We start from the raw sequence: 15015 nt of genomic DNA, 5'->3' as shown, positions 1-15015 counted from the left end.
TGCCTCGACATGCTCTCCCGCTGTAATGCCAGATCCGCCGTGTGCTATGACTTATAAAGACATGGGGCAGGGCCATCTGGTGATATATAGGCCACACCCCCATATGACTTCTCTACCCGGGGCATGTGATGTCACCGGATGGCCCCGCCCCATGTCTTTTTATAAGTCATAGCACACGGCGGATCTGTCATTACACCAGGAGAGCACGTCGAGGCAACTTTAGAAGAAGACAGCGCAGAGAGGAGACCCGGCAGAGGCAGAAGACTGCAGTGGAGAAGATTGCAGAAGACTGGGTGAAGCCACACCATCAAAACCACAAGTTACCATAGGTCTGGCTATAAATGGCAAAGAAAGAGGTAATGCTGCTGTCTCTGCACCCAGCTACACTTCAGGAGTTGCCTAAGGGTAAATGAAGCCTGTGTTTGATTGAGTTATTTAGATATTTGTGCGTTCAGCCGTCACTATTTACCCATATTTGATATATCTACTTAGAAGGACTGACACCTTCATTTCTAAACAGGCAACCATATTAGAAAGAAATAGAACATTATCCTAGAAGATACATTTTCCTAGCTTTTTGCCTTGCTTATGAATACTTAATTTATATATGTAGTTATAAAATACTGATTTTGTAGGAGGGCTTCCTGATGACTTTTTGAATTCCCTGGAGAAAGATGAAGATGGAAAACTAAAGGTTACTTTGAAATATCCTCATTATTTCCCGCTGATGAAAAAATGCTTTGTTCCTGAAACACGGAGAAAAGTGGAGTTAGCTTTTAACTCCCGCTGTAAGGAGGTAATGAAAATACTCATGGTGCTGACCTGACAGTCCACATCTTTACAGGGCTCTCAATAATTGCCTTTTAATTGACCTTTTACAGGAGAACAACAAAATTCTTCGTGAACTTGTCAAGTTAAGAGAAGAGAAAAGCAGTTTACTTGGCTTTAAGACACATGCAGATTTTATATTGGAGATGAACATGGCAAAGAACAGCAAAACTGTGGCAAGCTTCTTAGGTAAAGACGCTCTTTATTTTTCTCATTGACATGATAACAATGAATACAAGAGTAAAGTTGATGCTGATATTCAAGGTTTTAGAATATGTTAAAGGTTTGTGTGTGCCAATGGAGCACACCTCAACCAACATTTAATATAAATGTTTGCTTCTTTACCGGAGTCATATGTGGCTGGGAACTAATTTTTTGTTTACCAGCGTCCAAATCCTCCAGAAGGCAGCAGTATAATCCAGTTGTCTTTGAATCATTACTGATCCAGTGTCCTTTAATGAACTCCAAGTAAAAGATTAAAATTCTGTTTTTCAGCTCATTGTACGAGAACGTGTTGGATGCTACAGGGAAGCAATCACAGTTTTTAGTAGTCCTCTTGACAGATGAAGCCCATAGTTTTGCATTGAGGAAAAGATGCACAATTTGATTAGCAAATATGGCATTACATTTTAAACAGACCTTTGTTTTATAATCCAAAAAAGAAAGCACTTCAAAACTACACACCTTTTTAAAAGCTCTTTTAGGCTTGATTCACACCTATGCATTTTTTTGCATTTTGCAGATTTGCACTGGAGTCCATGGTTTCTTATGGAACATGTTCTGTAGTGCAAATCTTCAAAATGCAAAAAGCACTAAAAATGCATAGGTGTGAATCAGGCCTTACTGTGGTTTCCTTGTGTTTGCTTTATGTTTTTTTTTTTTTTTGCTTGTCTTTGTTTTTTAAGCCTGCATTCACACCTGTATGTATTGACATGCTTATGGTTACAGTGGAATGGCATATAAACACATGTCCAATTTTCAATGCAAAACAGGAAAATGCCCGCTCATGTGCTTCTTTTTTTTTTTTTTTTTTTTTTTTTTTGTGTGTGTATGCATTGAGTTCACTGTAAACCTATATGTTTTAAATGTGACATGAGCTACTGAATGTAGCCTACAAGTTCAGAGAGGAAATACATGAGGATGTCTTGGAATCCAAAGTGTAGTTTTTAGTATTGATGGTTAACCTTTTTTTTTTTTTTTTTCCCCATTTTCTTTTTAGGAGAGGTCAACACCCCTTGTTTTTGTGCGTTTTCCAATAAAGTGATATTAAACCCTCAGTTTTGCTGATTAATCACTTACTGAGTATGCAGATTCCTTATCTTTTTAATCCTTGCCTATGTTCCAGTTTAAGATGGTTCCATGACTGCTGCCCCAGGTTTCCTTTCACGGTGACTTATTTCTCTTGCAGCATCCTGTGGAGCCATCCCTGCATGCAGAGACTAGAGTTGTGTCTCCATACACTGTGTGTCAGTAAAAACATGCAGCCTAGGATGGCAAAGCACTCCCTTTTACATCCCACCTGCCCCCTCCCTTTTCCAATCCAACAGACTGACATGAGACCTGCACTATCTGCTTTTAACGCTTTCCTTTGAAGACCAGACCATTTAAAGTTGTAAACTGCAGGTGCTGGGGTAAGCAGTTTAACAGATAGGTTACTGGGGAATTTTTATCTTATTGTGCTTAATATGTTAGGCTAAAAACGCTGAGTTTAATACTACTTTAAAGCCCTGTACATATGGCCAGAATGTCAGTAACATTTGCTGGTTCAAAAAAAAAAAAAAAAAAAAGGCGACCTTCTGCCCATGTGTATGTCGGACAGAAGCCCGCCTTTTGGCTGACGTCTGTCGGAGGAGTGATCTGGCAGGGGGATCGCCCCCCTGTCAGAACACACCAGCTCAACGGGTAAGATCGCTGGACTAACCTTGCATGGTTAGTACAGTCTCTCCGACCGGAGCTATCAGTTTTTTTTTCCGTGCAACCCACTGGATTACATACAAAAAAAAAAAAAAAAAAAAAAACTGTTAGTGTGTAACCGTCTTAATGGTGTGAAAGCATTTTATAGTAACAAAAAATTATAACATTTGTGGTGACAAAGGACAAAAGCCTGAAATGTTTAGGGGCTCTGTAACTTTCCAATATGACTTATTTAAAGAACAGCTTTTAAGGAGTACACTTTTGAAAGCGCTTGTTGTTTTTGGACTTTACACATCACACCATGCGCTATAAGTTTTGCCAGTGGAGAAGAATATGAGCTGTTGAAATCTGATTTTCATATAGTGTGCTGTGGAGGACAAATAGAACTACACTGCAACATTAGTGTTACTAACCTAATTTTATAACAGAAGTGGCGTTGGCTGCTGTCTAACATTGGAAGATTGGGTTAAGAGCAGACACACAGTGTACACTATATAGCAAGATTTAGCTTCTCTGCTACACAGATCCTGGTATTTTTCGCCAGAGATTGTTTAAGTAATTGGTCCCAAGTGCTGCAACCATTTAGTCCAAAACGTATTGCTTGCGCATGTCTGTGATGGGATTGCTTCAGTACTTAACAACTGAGCACTTAAACCCCCCTCCTGCCCAGACCAATTTTCAGCTTTCAGCGCTCTCACACTTTGAATGACAAATACTCAGTCATGTAATACTGTACCCAAATGAATTTTTTGTCCTGTTTTTCATACAAATAGAGCTTTCTTTTGGTGGTATTTGATCACCTCTGGGTTTTGTTTTTTTTTTTTTTTTTTTTTTTTTTTTTTGCGCTATAAATGAAAAAAGACCGTAAATTTTGAGAAAAAAAAATGCATTTTTCTTCGTTTCTGTGATAAAATTTTGTAAATTATTTTTCTTCATAAATTTTGGCCACAATTTATACTGCTACATATCTTTGGTAAAAAACCCAAATTAGTGGATATTATTTGGTCTTTGTGAAAGTTAGAGAGTCCACAAACTATGGTGCAAATCATAAAAAAATTGATCACACCTGATGTACTGGTCATTTCTTGCGACCCCTTTTTTTGAAAGTAGACATTCCAAGGTATTTAGTAAGATGCATGGTGAGCTTTTTGATGTCAATATTTTTTTCCCACAATTCTTTGCAAAATGAAGATTCCCCCCCCCCCACACACACAAAATTGTCATTGTAATAGGTTATTTCTCTCACATGGCATGTATATACCACAAATAACACCCCAAAATACATTCTGCTACTCCTCCTGAGTATTACGATACCACATGTGTGGGACTTTTTCACAGCCTGGCCACATATAGAGAGGCCCAACATGCAGGGAGCACCATCAGGTGTTCTAGGAGCATAAATTACACATCTAACTTGTTTATGAACTATTACAGTTTTGAAGGCCCTAGAGCACCAGGACAATGACACGTGGCACTGATGACAGATGGCAGGGACATGACAGTGGGGACACCCTTTTTTTTTTTTTTTTTTTTTTTTATTTTTTTTTTACACTTACCGCTGCGGCGGTACGCTCTCCCTCCTCACACGCTGTCTCTGTGTGAGGGGAGAGAGCCGGCGATGAGAGATGATCTCATATGTTTACATATGAGATCATCTCTCATTGGCACCGCCGATCACGCTGAAAACGGTCGCTATGATTGGCCGTTTTCAGCGATCTGTGACTGGCCGTATCCAAGGGACACGACCAGCACAGAACTTCCCCGATGCATGCCCACGGGAGAGCGCATCGCGAAAGTAAACAGGAGGACGTCCACGGACGGCCTCCCGGCAATTAGCATCTGCGCTGCAGCCGTCTTTCGGCTATAGCGTGGGCGCGAAGAGGTTAAAGTGATTTGTAAAGGTTTGTTTATTTTGTGTTTGTTAACATTTTTTTTTTTTTATGTTATAGTTACATAGTAAGGTTGAATAAAGGCACCAGTCCATCCAGTTCAACCTGAGTGAGTGTGGGTGCGTGTCTACATTTGTCCCTATCCCTGTACATTATGACTCCTTAAGATGATCCTCTATTATATTACATGTTATATTTACCTCCTCTGTGCAGGGTTTTGCACAGAGCGGCCTAGATCCTCCTCTTCTGGGGTCCCACGGCGGCACTTCTGGCTCCTCCTCCGCATCGAGTGCCCCCACGGAGAGCCGCATTCCTCCCAAGTCCTGCTTCTGCATCTATTGACACAGACAGCAGGACTTGGCCCCGCCCCCCCGGTTCCTGTGTCACTGGATTTGATTGATAGCAGCAGGAGCCAGTCTCTCCTGCTGCTATCAATCTATCCAATGAGGACCCGAGACAGTGGCTGGAGCTGCTGGGCTCGTTCTCGTCGCTGGAAAGATCGGGTTTAGGTAAGTAAAAGGGGGGCTCTGGGGGGCAGCTGCACCACAGAAGGTTTTTCACCTTTTAATGTATAGAATGCATTAAGGGGAAAAACCTCAACTTTACAACTCCTTTAGCAGCAAAAGCACCCAAATAGATATATTGAGCCTGATCTTCTTCTATTTAAAGATCTATTTAATTTGATATATACATCTCCCTTACTGTAAACATTATTTTACATGTATGTATGTATTTTTCCAGATGAATTATCACAAAAACTGAAACCTTTGGGAGAGCAGGAAAGAGCTGTCATGTGGGAACTCAAGAGGAAGGAGTGTGAGAAGAGAGGTTTTGAATTTGATGGCCAGATTAATGCCTGGGACATGAGGTACTTTATGAACCAGGTAGAAGAGACCACATATAGTGTGGACCAGAATCTTCTGAAAGAGTATTTTCCAATGGAAGTGGTGACATCTGGTCTGCTGAATATTTATCAAGAGCTGCTAGGCCTGACCTTTGAACTGGAGAAGGGTGCTCCTGCGTGGCATGAGGATGTGTCCTTGTTCTCTGTGAAAGATGTAGCAACTGGACAGCTTCTAGGAAAATTCTATCTTGACCTGTACCCTCGGTAAGCTACTAATTTCTTTTATATGCTACTGACTAGAATTGACTTGGACCATTGCATTTTTTTACCTTTTTGTATTGTATTTTGCAGTGAGGGAAAGTATTCCCATGCAGCTTGCTTTGGGCTGCAACCAGGATGCCTTTTACCCGATGGCACAAGACAGATATCTGTGGCTGCAATGGTTGCCAACTTCACCAAACCCACACAGGATGCCCCTTCTCTTTTACAGCATGATGAAGTGGAGACATACTTCCATGAATTTGGCCATGTAATGCATCAGCTTTGTTCTCAGGTAGGTGACATTGGTGTTCTTTTTTATAATGTACATTGATTGTATTGGACTCTACTTTAACACTACATGTGTGTCACAGGCAGATTTCGCAATGTTTAGTGGAACACATGTAGAGAGAGATTTCGTTGAAGCACCATCTCAAATGCTGGAAAATTGGGTGTGGGAGAGGCAGTCACTTCAAAGAATGTCAAAACATTATAAAACGGGTATTCCCATTCCAGAAGAGACTTTGGAAAAGCTTATAAAATCTCGTCTGGCAAACACAGGTATGATTCACTGTAAATTATCTAAAAAGTGTATCCTTGATGTTTTTATAATTGCAAGATGAAATTTACAGTCTTCTAATCTTACTCTTCCCTACCAAAAAAAAAAAAGCATTTTATGTCAATTGTATATTGGCCTTGTGCCTAATTAACCAAAGTTGTCAAAGTGAATTGCTCCATGTAAGATATTTAGAGCCGCACAAATTAATGCAGCTATGTATTATAAAAACAGTAACGAATGGGAGTTAATTCCTTTTAAACACCTGCTACCAGGCAGATTTGCGTGTTTTTTTTTGTTTTTTTTTCCCCTGAGTTTTTATTTTTTCTTTTTTTGGGAGGGGTGGCCTAGGCCAGAATGACTTGTACTTGATCTCAGTCTCCTGGAATACTTTACATCACGTCTTCCAGATGTCTGCAGGACTGGGCACACAGCGCCCAGAGGGGGTGGGTTGGCAGGCGGGCCCAGCATGTCATTGGTAGCTGGCTTCCTGCACATGAAAGAGGAAGCCAGCTTAAGACGACTTTTATCTTGTTTGTGGCTGGAGCTTTTTTCTTTACAGTAGAACTCCAGCCTTACCTGTTTCTCCCCCATCTGCTTCTGCCTCTGATGCTTGGTGGAAAACTGTACCGTTCTTTAAATTTCTCCCCCTCCCTTCCCCACTGTGTGCCTCTAAATTTTCATGAATAGGTAGTGTAGCATGCACCTTTCCTGTCTGGTTATGTCCATCCCAATAGACCCACTGAGTGTATTGGATGCAGCTCCTGGACTGCAGAGGGTGATAGTCACTGCTGCTATGTCTTATGTGGTGCATACAACTTCCATAGCATGTAGTTTCTACATAAGGAACCACCCCCTCCCTTTCTGTACTGAATCCTGGGACTCGAGAATTCTTTTGCAGCATTTGGGAAGTTACTTGAGAGTAGTCTGTGAAGTGTAATTGGGAATGTGAACACAAATAACAGCATCTCGTTTCATTTGGACGAAAAATGGTTATTTGCAAAAGTCCCCTTAAAGTGATTCTAAGGGTTAGTGGTTTTTTTGTTTGTTTTTGTTTTGTTTTTTTTGGTTTTTGTTTTTATAACAAACATATCATACGTACCTCCACTGTGCAGCTCGTTTTGCACAGAGTGGCCCTGATCCTCGTCTTCTGGGGTCCTCTAACGGCTCCCCACATCAGATAACCCCCTAGGAGAAGCGCTCTCCAGAAGGGGCTACCTGGCGCCACGCTCCCCAGTCCTGCATTCGGCGTCCATAGACGCCGAATGTATGACTCGGCCCCGCTCCCCGGCACCCGCGTCATTGAATTTGATTGCAACGGAAGCCAATGGCTGCGCTGCTATCAATCCAATCAAGAGCCGAGAACCCCCTGCAGAGAGACAGCGCGTCCCCGCCGGGTCAAGTTCCAGGGCTCAGGTAAGTAAAACGGTGGGGCTGGGGGGCCGGTCACTGCCAGGTGTTTTTTCACCTTCGAGGATAGGATGCATGAAGGTGAAAAAAACGCCAAGGTTTACAACCCCTTTAAAAGCTTATTATAGTATCCTTTGACATGTGTAACACACAGTATGCGCATTTCTGTCTTGTAGTATTGTCACGCTTACCCCTAACGCAGGTGGTCAGACGTTATAGCAGCCCCCTTTCCCAGAAGGCAAGCATGCCTACCAGTACTCAGTTGCCCCCAGGACTTATACACAATGCTATAGTGCCTGGCTACCTTGCCAGAGCATGCGCGAACTGAGCAAACAAGTACTTGCAGTTGGTAGACAGGCAGAGTGGTTCAATGACAGTCCAGGTAAAAGGCAGGTAGAGTACAGAGAATAGTTGTTATCAGATCCAAAGTCATACACAGGGAAATCCAATCTAGCAGGGCAGACAGACAGCTTGATCAGTCTCATGCTTGTGATAGTGTGCAAGACCTGAAGGTTTGGTTTGCTTAAAGTGATTGTAAAGTCTCGTTCTTTTTTTTGTTAATAATAAACCTGTTATACTTACCTGCTCTGTTGCTGTGAATTTCCACAGGGCAGCCTGGATCCTCCTCTTCTCGGGTCCCTCTTCGCTGCTCCTGTCCCCTCCCTCCTTTTGAGTGCCCCTACAACAAGCAGCTTGCTATGGGGTCATCCAAGCCGAGCTGCAGCTCTGTGTCCATTCAGACACTGAGCTATGGTCCAGCCCTGCCCCCATTCTTACCTAATTGGGTAACTGGCTTGACAGCAGTGGGAGCCAATGGCGCTGGTGCTGTGTCTCAGCTAATCAGGAGGGAGAGTCCCAGATGGCTGAAGATCAAGATAGAGCTCAGGTAAGTATTGGGGGGGGCTGAGTGGGACTGCTGCACACAGAAAGCTTTTTATCTTATTGCATAGAGTGCATTAAGATAAAAAACCTTCTGCCTTTACAATCACTTTAAATCGTGTTTGGTCTCCACTCAGAGACTGGCCACATTAATCACCTTGCAGGTGGACAGGCAGAGAGGGGAAATGCTTCATAGCCAAAACCAGGATGATGAAACCAGCAGTTATGATGGAGCAGGAGCGGCAAGGAGAGGCAAGCTGGACATCTGGCACAGGACCATCTGGCTGAGCAAAGGTCCAGGAATCTGCGAGGTCAGGTCGGTCAGCAAGTGCCGTGTCACTGGTCAAGCTGGATAGCTGAAGCACTAACTGGATGCAGGAGTGGTTTGAAGAAAAGGTCAAAGATCCCACCTGCCCTAATGAGGCAGTCTATCCAAAGGATGGAACTTCTTCGACAGGTTTGAGCAGATGTAGTTGCAGTAGGGTGAGGCAAGGTTACTGAAAGTCCCAAATATGAAAAATCAGGAGGCTTAATTGGCATGGGCTGAACCAGAATAACTGGTGCAGAGACAGGCTGGACAGCATTGGCAGGTGTAGAAGCCGCAGAACTTGAGGACAAAATAGCCTGGATGTTTGTCCAAGGATATTTAGGGCCAGGAAAAGGTAGGAGTAATCCAGAGAGCTTGACTTTTGAGGACTTAGAGCAAGCACAGGTTTTGCAAGCCTTTACATAGGAATCAGAGTCCTTCTGGAGAGAGGGCCACCAAAGCCTGCAAGAACGTTTTAGCAATCCCTAGGTGCCTGACCGTCTTAGAGTAATGTGTCTCTGAAAGCACTTTTATGCCTAAGGTGGAGGGGAACAAAAAGCTTTCCAGGGAGTAGATTGAGGGGAACACAAGACTGAGGCTTTAAAATAGAGTCCAAAAGTTCAGGGGAAAAGAGCCCTATTTGTGTTGGAGGTAAGATATTGAGAAACTTAGAAGAAGTTTCCAAACAGGGCTCAAGGCTGCAAGACAGCAGGTAAGTTCTGCCTGTAGGTGGAAAAGATTCAGACTGAGGCAATTGGCTGGAGAGGTGGCCTATAGAGAATTCAATAAACTTGTCAGTGTCTTTTGCTACATCAGAGTCCTATAAAGGCAAATAGTTATGCAAACTGGAGTCACACTTGGAACACTTGTCATGATCAAAATCCAAATAGGACTGTAATTAAGGTACATGACTGGTACTGGCCACAAAATAGTTACTAATGGGCAACTGGTCAGCAGTTTTAATGCAATTGTGGATGCAGGTCTGGGACAAGGACCTAATCTCCCCTGCAGCCCAATCTATGTGCGGGTTCTGAAGTTTATGCCAAGGATAACTTAAGATAAGGGGATAAACAGGAAATGTTATCAAGTAGAAGCTGATTGTCTCCGTATGAAATTCCCCAATGGTCAGAGTAATAGGTATAGTGCACAAGGGTGACCAGGCTCATGGACAAGGTAGAGTTATCAACAGCTAAGACTGAAAAGGGTCTGTGCACATTAGCCAAGGGAATCTGTAGACAGTGTTCTAAGTCCCTATCATTGAAATTGCTAGAGGCACTGGAATCTGTGAAAGCAGAGAGGTGATGAGAAAACATGACAGAACTAGGTTGTGTAGGAACAAATGATTAATCTCAGGGGGAACCTGTCACTGTATAGTCTAAAGAAGCAGACCCCACCCGCACTAGACTTTTGGCGTTTCCTATCTTATTGGGGCAGCTGGCAACAAAGTGGCCATGGTTGCCCTGGGATCTTCTTCTAGCTTTTTCCCCAGGGGATAAATGAGTAGCCCAATTTGCATAGGCTCATCCTCCAGGGGAGGTTGAGAGGACTCAGGAAGTTCTGATGGAGAAGAAGTGGGCAGCATACTAGGGGGCAAAGAAACAAACCTCTCTGCATGCCTTTCCCATAAACGCCTGTCTATACGGATGGATATTTGCATTGCTTCATTCAGTGACTTTGGTTCCGGGTAGTGTACTAAGGAGTCTTTGAGGTCTGATAAGCCTAACCTGAACTGGCTTCTTAGAGCTGGGTCATTCTACCCTGAGTCAGGTGCCCAGTGGCGAAAATCTGAGCAGTATTGTTCAGCGGTGCTTTTACCCTGGCGTAATGACCTAAGGTTAGTTTTTGCTTAGTTGGCACAGTCAGGCTCATCATAGAGTAAACCTAGGGCCTTCTAAAAAGCTTCAACTGACCCTCTGGCTGGTTTGTCTGCAGGGAGACTAAAAGCCCAAGACTGGGCTCCCTCTGCAACCATGTAATAATCAGGTTAATCCGCTGTGCTTTAGAACCAGAAGAGCGTGGCTTAAAGTGGTTGTTAAGCCACTACTATAAAAACCTCCCATCCCTCTGTAACATAACAGTTGTCCCTGTGCTTATACAAAAAATATGCCAACCTGTACCTATATCAGAGCAGCTCTCGGCGCTCACTGCTCTCTCCTCAGCCAGGGAGAAGGGGAAGAGAGGAGAGAGAGAGAGAGAGAGAGCAGAGGAGTCACGGGAGCCGCTCTGATATAGGTACAGATCGGCATAATTTTTATATACCACAGGCACAAATTTTTTGTTATGTTACAGAGGGGCTGGGAGGATTTTATAGTAGTTATGAGAGCAGCGGGAGGGGAGGGGGCAGGCTCTGACCTGAGCAGACAGGCAGGGATGGGGGGGGGCGGGGAGAAGGACAGAGCAGGGCTGCGGATGACTGAGGCATGTAAACTGACCATGGTGTCAGGGCTCAGCAGCCATGATATACCGTGGTTAGTTTACAGGGGGGAGGATATAGCCAGGCAGGATCGGACAGGTTTTTGGGGGTGATAGAAGGGGCCAAATTACACAGCACAAGCACTGTGCTCTAAAACATGCTTTAACCACTTGCTTACTGGGGACTTAAACCCCCCTCCTGTCCAGACCAATTTTCAGCTTTTAGTGCTGTCGCACTTTGAGTGATAATTGCGCGGTCATACAAGACTATACTCAAATGAAATTTTTATCATTTTTTTTCCCCCCACAAATAGAGCTTTCTTTTGGTGGTATTTGATCACCTCTGTGGTTTTTAGTTTTTGTTAAAAAAAAATTGAAAGACCGAATTTAAAAAAAAATATATATATATATATATAATATAAATATATATATATATATATATATATATATATATATATATATATTGTTATAAAATTTTGCAAACAGGTAATTTTTCTCCTTCATTGATGTACGCTGATGAGGCGGCACTGATGGGCACCTATAGGTGGCACTGATTGGCACCACTGGTGGGCATTGATAGGTGGCACTGCTGGGCACTGGCAGGCACAGATGAGGCATATGTGCTTCCTTCCTCTTTGGGACCGATGTCCCTTTAACATAAGCCGGTGATCAGCTTTTTTTTCTCCTTACGCTGTCAGCGTGAGGAGAAAAGAAAAACGATTACCGAGCTTTTGTTTACATCATGTGATCAGCTGTCATTGGCTGACAGCTGATCACATGGTAAGGGGCCGGGATCGGCCCCTTACTCGGATCTGTGATCACCTGAGTCTCCGTGACTCGGTGATCACAGTCCACGCGCCCTGCAGGGTGCGTGTGTACAGGGGAGGACGTCCCATGACGGCCTCCCGGAAATTGAGGTCCGCACTGTGGCCATCGTTCGGATATGTCCCGGACCTCAAAGGAACAGCATCTGTGTTTGTGTTTTTTTTTTTAGGTTAACAAACACACAAAAACAAAAAAACAAACACTGGCTAGGCACACAGTTAACCCATTGATTGCCCTAGATGCGTAACCTCTTCCCAGCCAGTGCCATTAGTACAGTGACAGTGCATGTTTTTAGCACTGATCACTGTATTGGTGTCACTGGTTCCCGTCAAGTGTCAGAGTGTGTGATTGTCTGCCACAATATGGCAGTCCCACTATAAATCACTGATCACCGCCATTACTAGTTATATATATATATATATATTATACTTTGTTTTTTTTTTTTTTTTTTTATTCCAGGATATAGTTCATAGACGCTATAACATTCACGTAAACCAATCAATCTACACTTATTGGGATTTTATACCAATTAGCAGAATACATATTGGCCTAAATTTATGATATTTTGTAATTTGTATTAGATATGTTTTATAGCAGAAACTAAAAATGTTGTGTTTTTTTGTTTGTTTCTATGTGCAAAAAAAAATTAAAAATGCAGTGGTGACCAAATACCACCAAAGAAAGCTCTATTTGTTGGGGGAAAAAATGACATCCGTTTTAATTTGGGTACAACGTTGCATGACCGCACAATTGTCAGTTAAAGTAACGCAGTGCTGTATCGCAAAAAAATTGATTTTTAATACAGCTTACCTGTAAAATCCTTTTCTTGGAGTACATCACGGGACACCGAGCACCATAATAATGACTATCTGAGTTATATGCTACCTTTAGGTGATTGGACACGGGCAACCAATAGTAAGAAAGTTCCCCCCGATATAATCCCTCCCATACAGGAAGTACCTCAGTTTTTGTAGCAAGCAATGAAGATCCCAGAAAAGAGGGAGGGACCTCTGTGTCCCATGATGTACTCCAAGAAAAGGATTTTACAGGTAAGCTGCATTAAAAATCCATTTTTCTTTATCGTACATCACGGGACACAGAGCACCATAATAATGACTGGGATGTCCTAAAGCAGAGATATGCAATTAGCGGACCTCCACAGTCCCATCATGCCTCTGGGTATCATGCTCGTGGCTGTCAGTCTTGCTATGACTCATGGGACTTGTAGTTCTGCAACAGCTGGAGGTCTACTAATTGCATATCCCTGTCCTAAAGCAATGCCCCCGAAGGGAGGGAGACACTATTATAGAAACTGCCACCAAAGGTGGACCTACTCTGTTATTTGTAATACGCTGAGTCCAAAGGCAGCATTTTCTACGTGCTTGACATCGACCTGGTAAAAACCCTGTAGATGCATAAACCGAAGACCAAATAGTGGTCTTGTACCCCTGGGCCACCGACATCCAATGATGGATGGCCCAAGATACTCCCACACCTGGTAGAGAATCTCTCCCCAGAAAAAAATTTAGTTTTTTGCCATTTAAACCATAGGCATCATTGATAAACTGGCAGATCCACTGCTAAATATTCGACCTTGATGCCGCCTGCCCTTCCTGGGCTCTTCTGGCAGCGCAACCAGGATTCCTGACTTGTGAAGACAATTCAAGAATACCCTGAGCGTCTGAACTACCTCTAGAGTATGTAGCAATCTTTCTCCTGCTGATTGTGGATTTAGGAGAAATATAAAAGGCAAGACACTGTCCTGATTCAAGTGAAAAACTAGGAACCACTTTAACCACTTCCAGCCCACGGACGTCATATGACGTCCTAGGCTTTGGGCGGGTATATCTAAATGATGCCTGTAGTTACAGACATCATTCAGATATTGCCGGTTTCAGCCGGCGAATCTCTACACCATAGGAATGATCATAGCGGCCGTTCCGCCGCTTGATCGTTCCTATGGGAGGCGAGAGGGGACGTCCGTCTCCCGAAACACCCCCCCCCCCCCCCCCCGGCGCCCTCCGGTGCTTGCTCCGACTCACCGTTACGATCGGTGAGGCGGAGAGTGGATCCGCCGGCGCCGGATGTAGATCATAGAGATTTCCGGCGGACCAGATGGTCCCCGGAGTCTCTATGATCGTTGGAGGCCGGGCGCGATATTATGACGTCACGCCCGGCCTCTCCATTCAAAAAAACGGCGCCGCTTCGGCTGGGAAGCGGTGATCGTTTTATTTTTTTATTTCAGGCTTCCCAGCCTAGTGGTGAGATATGGGGTCTTATTGACCCCATATCTCACTATTAAGAGCACCTGACATGTCATATTGCTATTACAAGGGATGTTTACGATTAAAAAGTGTCAAAATAAAAAAAATTAAATATAATTAACAATAAAAAAAAAAAAAAATTTTGAAGCGCCGCTGTCCCCGTGTGCTCGCATGCAGAAGCGAACGCATACGTAAGTCCCGCCCACATATGAAAACGGTGTTCAAACCATACATGTGAGGTATCGCCGCGAACGTTGGAGCGAGAGCAATAATTTTGGCCCTAGACCTCCTCTGTAACTCAAAACATGTAACCAGTGAAAAAAATTTCAAGCGTCGCCTATGGGGATTTATAAGTACCGAACATTGGCGCCATTCCACGAGCGTGTGCAATTTTGAAGCGTGACATGTTGGGTATCTATTTACTCGGCGTAACTTCATCTTTCACAAAATGCAAAAACATTGGGCTAACTTTACTGTTTTGTTTTTTTTTTTTTTTAACGCAAAACAGTTTTTTTCCCCAAAAAACGCGTTCGAAAAATTCCTGCGCAAATACTGTGTGAGATAAAAAGTTGCAACAACTGCCATTGTATTCTCTAGGGTCTTTGCTAAAAAAACATATATAATGTTTG

General features: G+C 43.3%; 1 protein-coding gene across 3 annotated transcripts in view; it reads left to right on the top strand.

Moving 5' to 3' along the window:
- The window catches only part of THOP1 (thimet oligopeptidase 1), an 88303-nt gene that overhangs the window by 37516 nt on the left and 35772 nt on the right, over positions 1–15015 (top strand). For all 3 annotated transcript variants that reach the window (XM_073595581.1, XM_073595564.1, XM_073595572.1), the window contains exons 6-10: positions 636–796; positions 882–1017; positions 5373–5739; positions 5827–6028; positions 6108–6294. In XM_073595581.1, the coding sequence (XP_073451682.1) occupies positions 636–796; positions 882–1017; positions 5373–5739; positions 5827–6028; positions 6108–6294 (1053 nt within the window). The remainder of the gene's footprint in view (positions 1–635; positions 797–881; positions 1018–5372; positions 5740–5826; positions 6029–6107; positions 6295–15015) is intronic.

Source organism: Aquarana catesbeiana, linkage group LG01, assembly GCF_042186555.1.
Source record: "Aquarana catesbeiana isolate 2022-GZ linkage group LG01, ASM4218655v1, whole genome shotgun sequence".
Taxonomy (NCBI): Eukaryota; Metazoa; Chordata; class Amphibia; order Anura; family Ranidae; genus Aquarana; species Aquarana catesbeiana.
The sequence above is the reverse complement of the archived record's forward strand: the minus strand, read 5'-3'. Positions and strand labels throughout refer to the sequence as shown.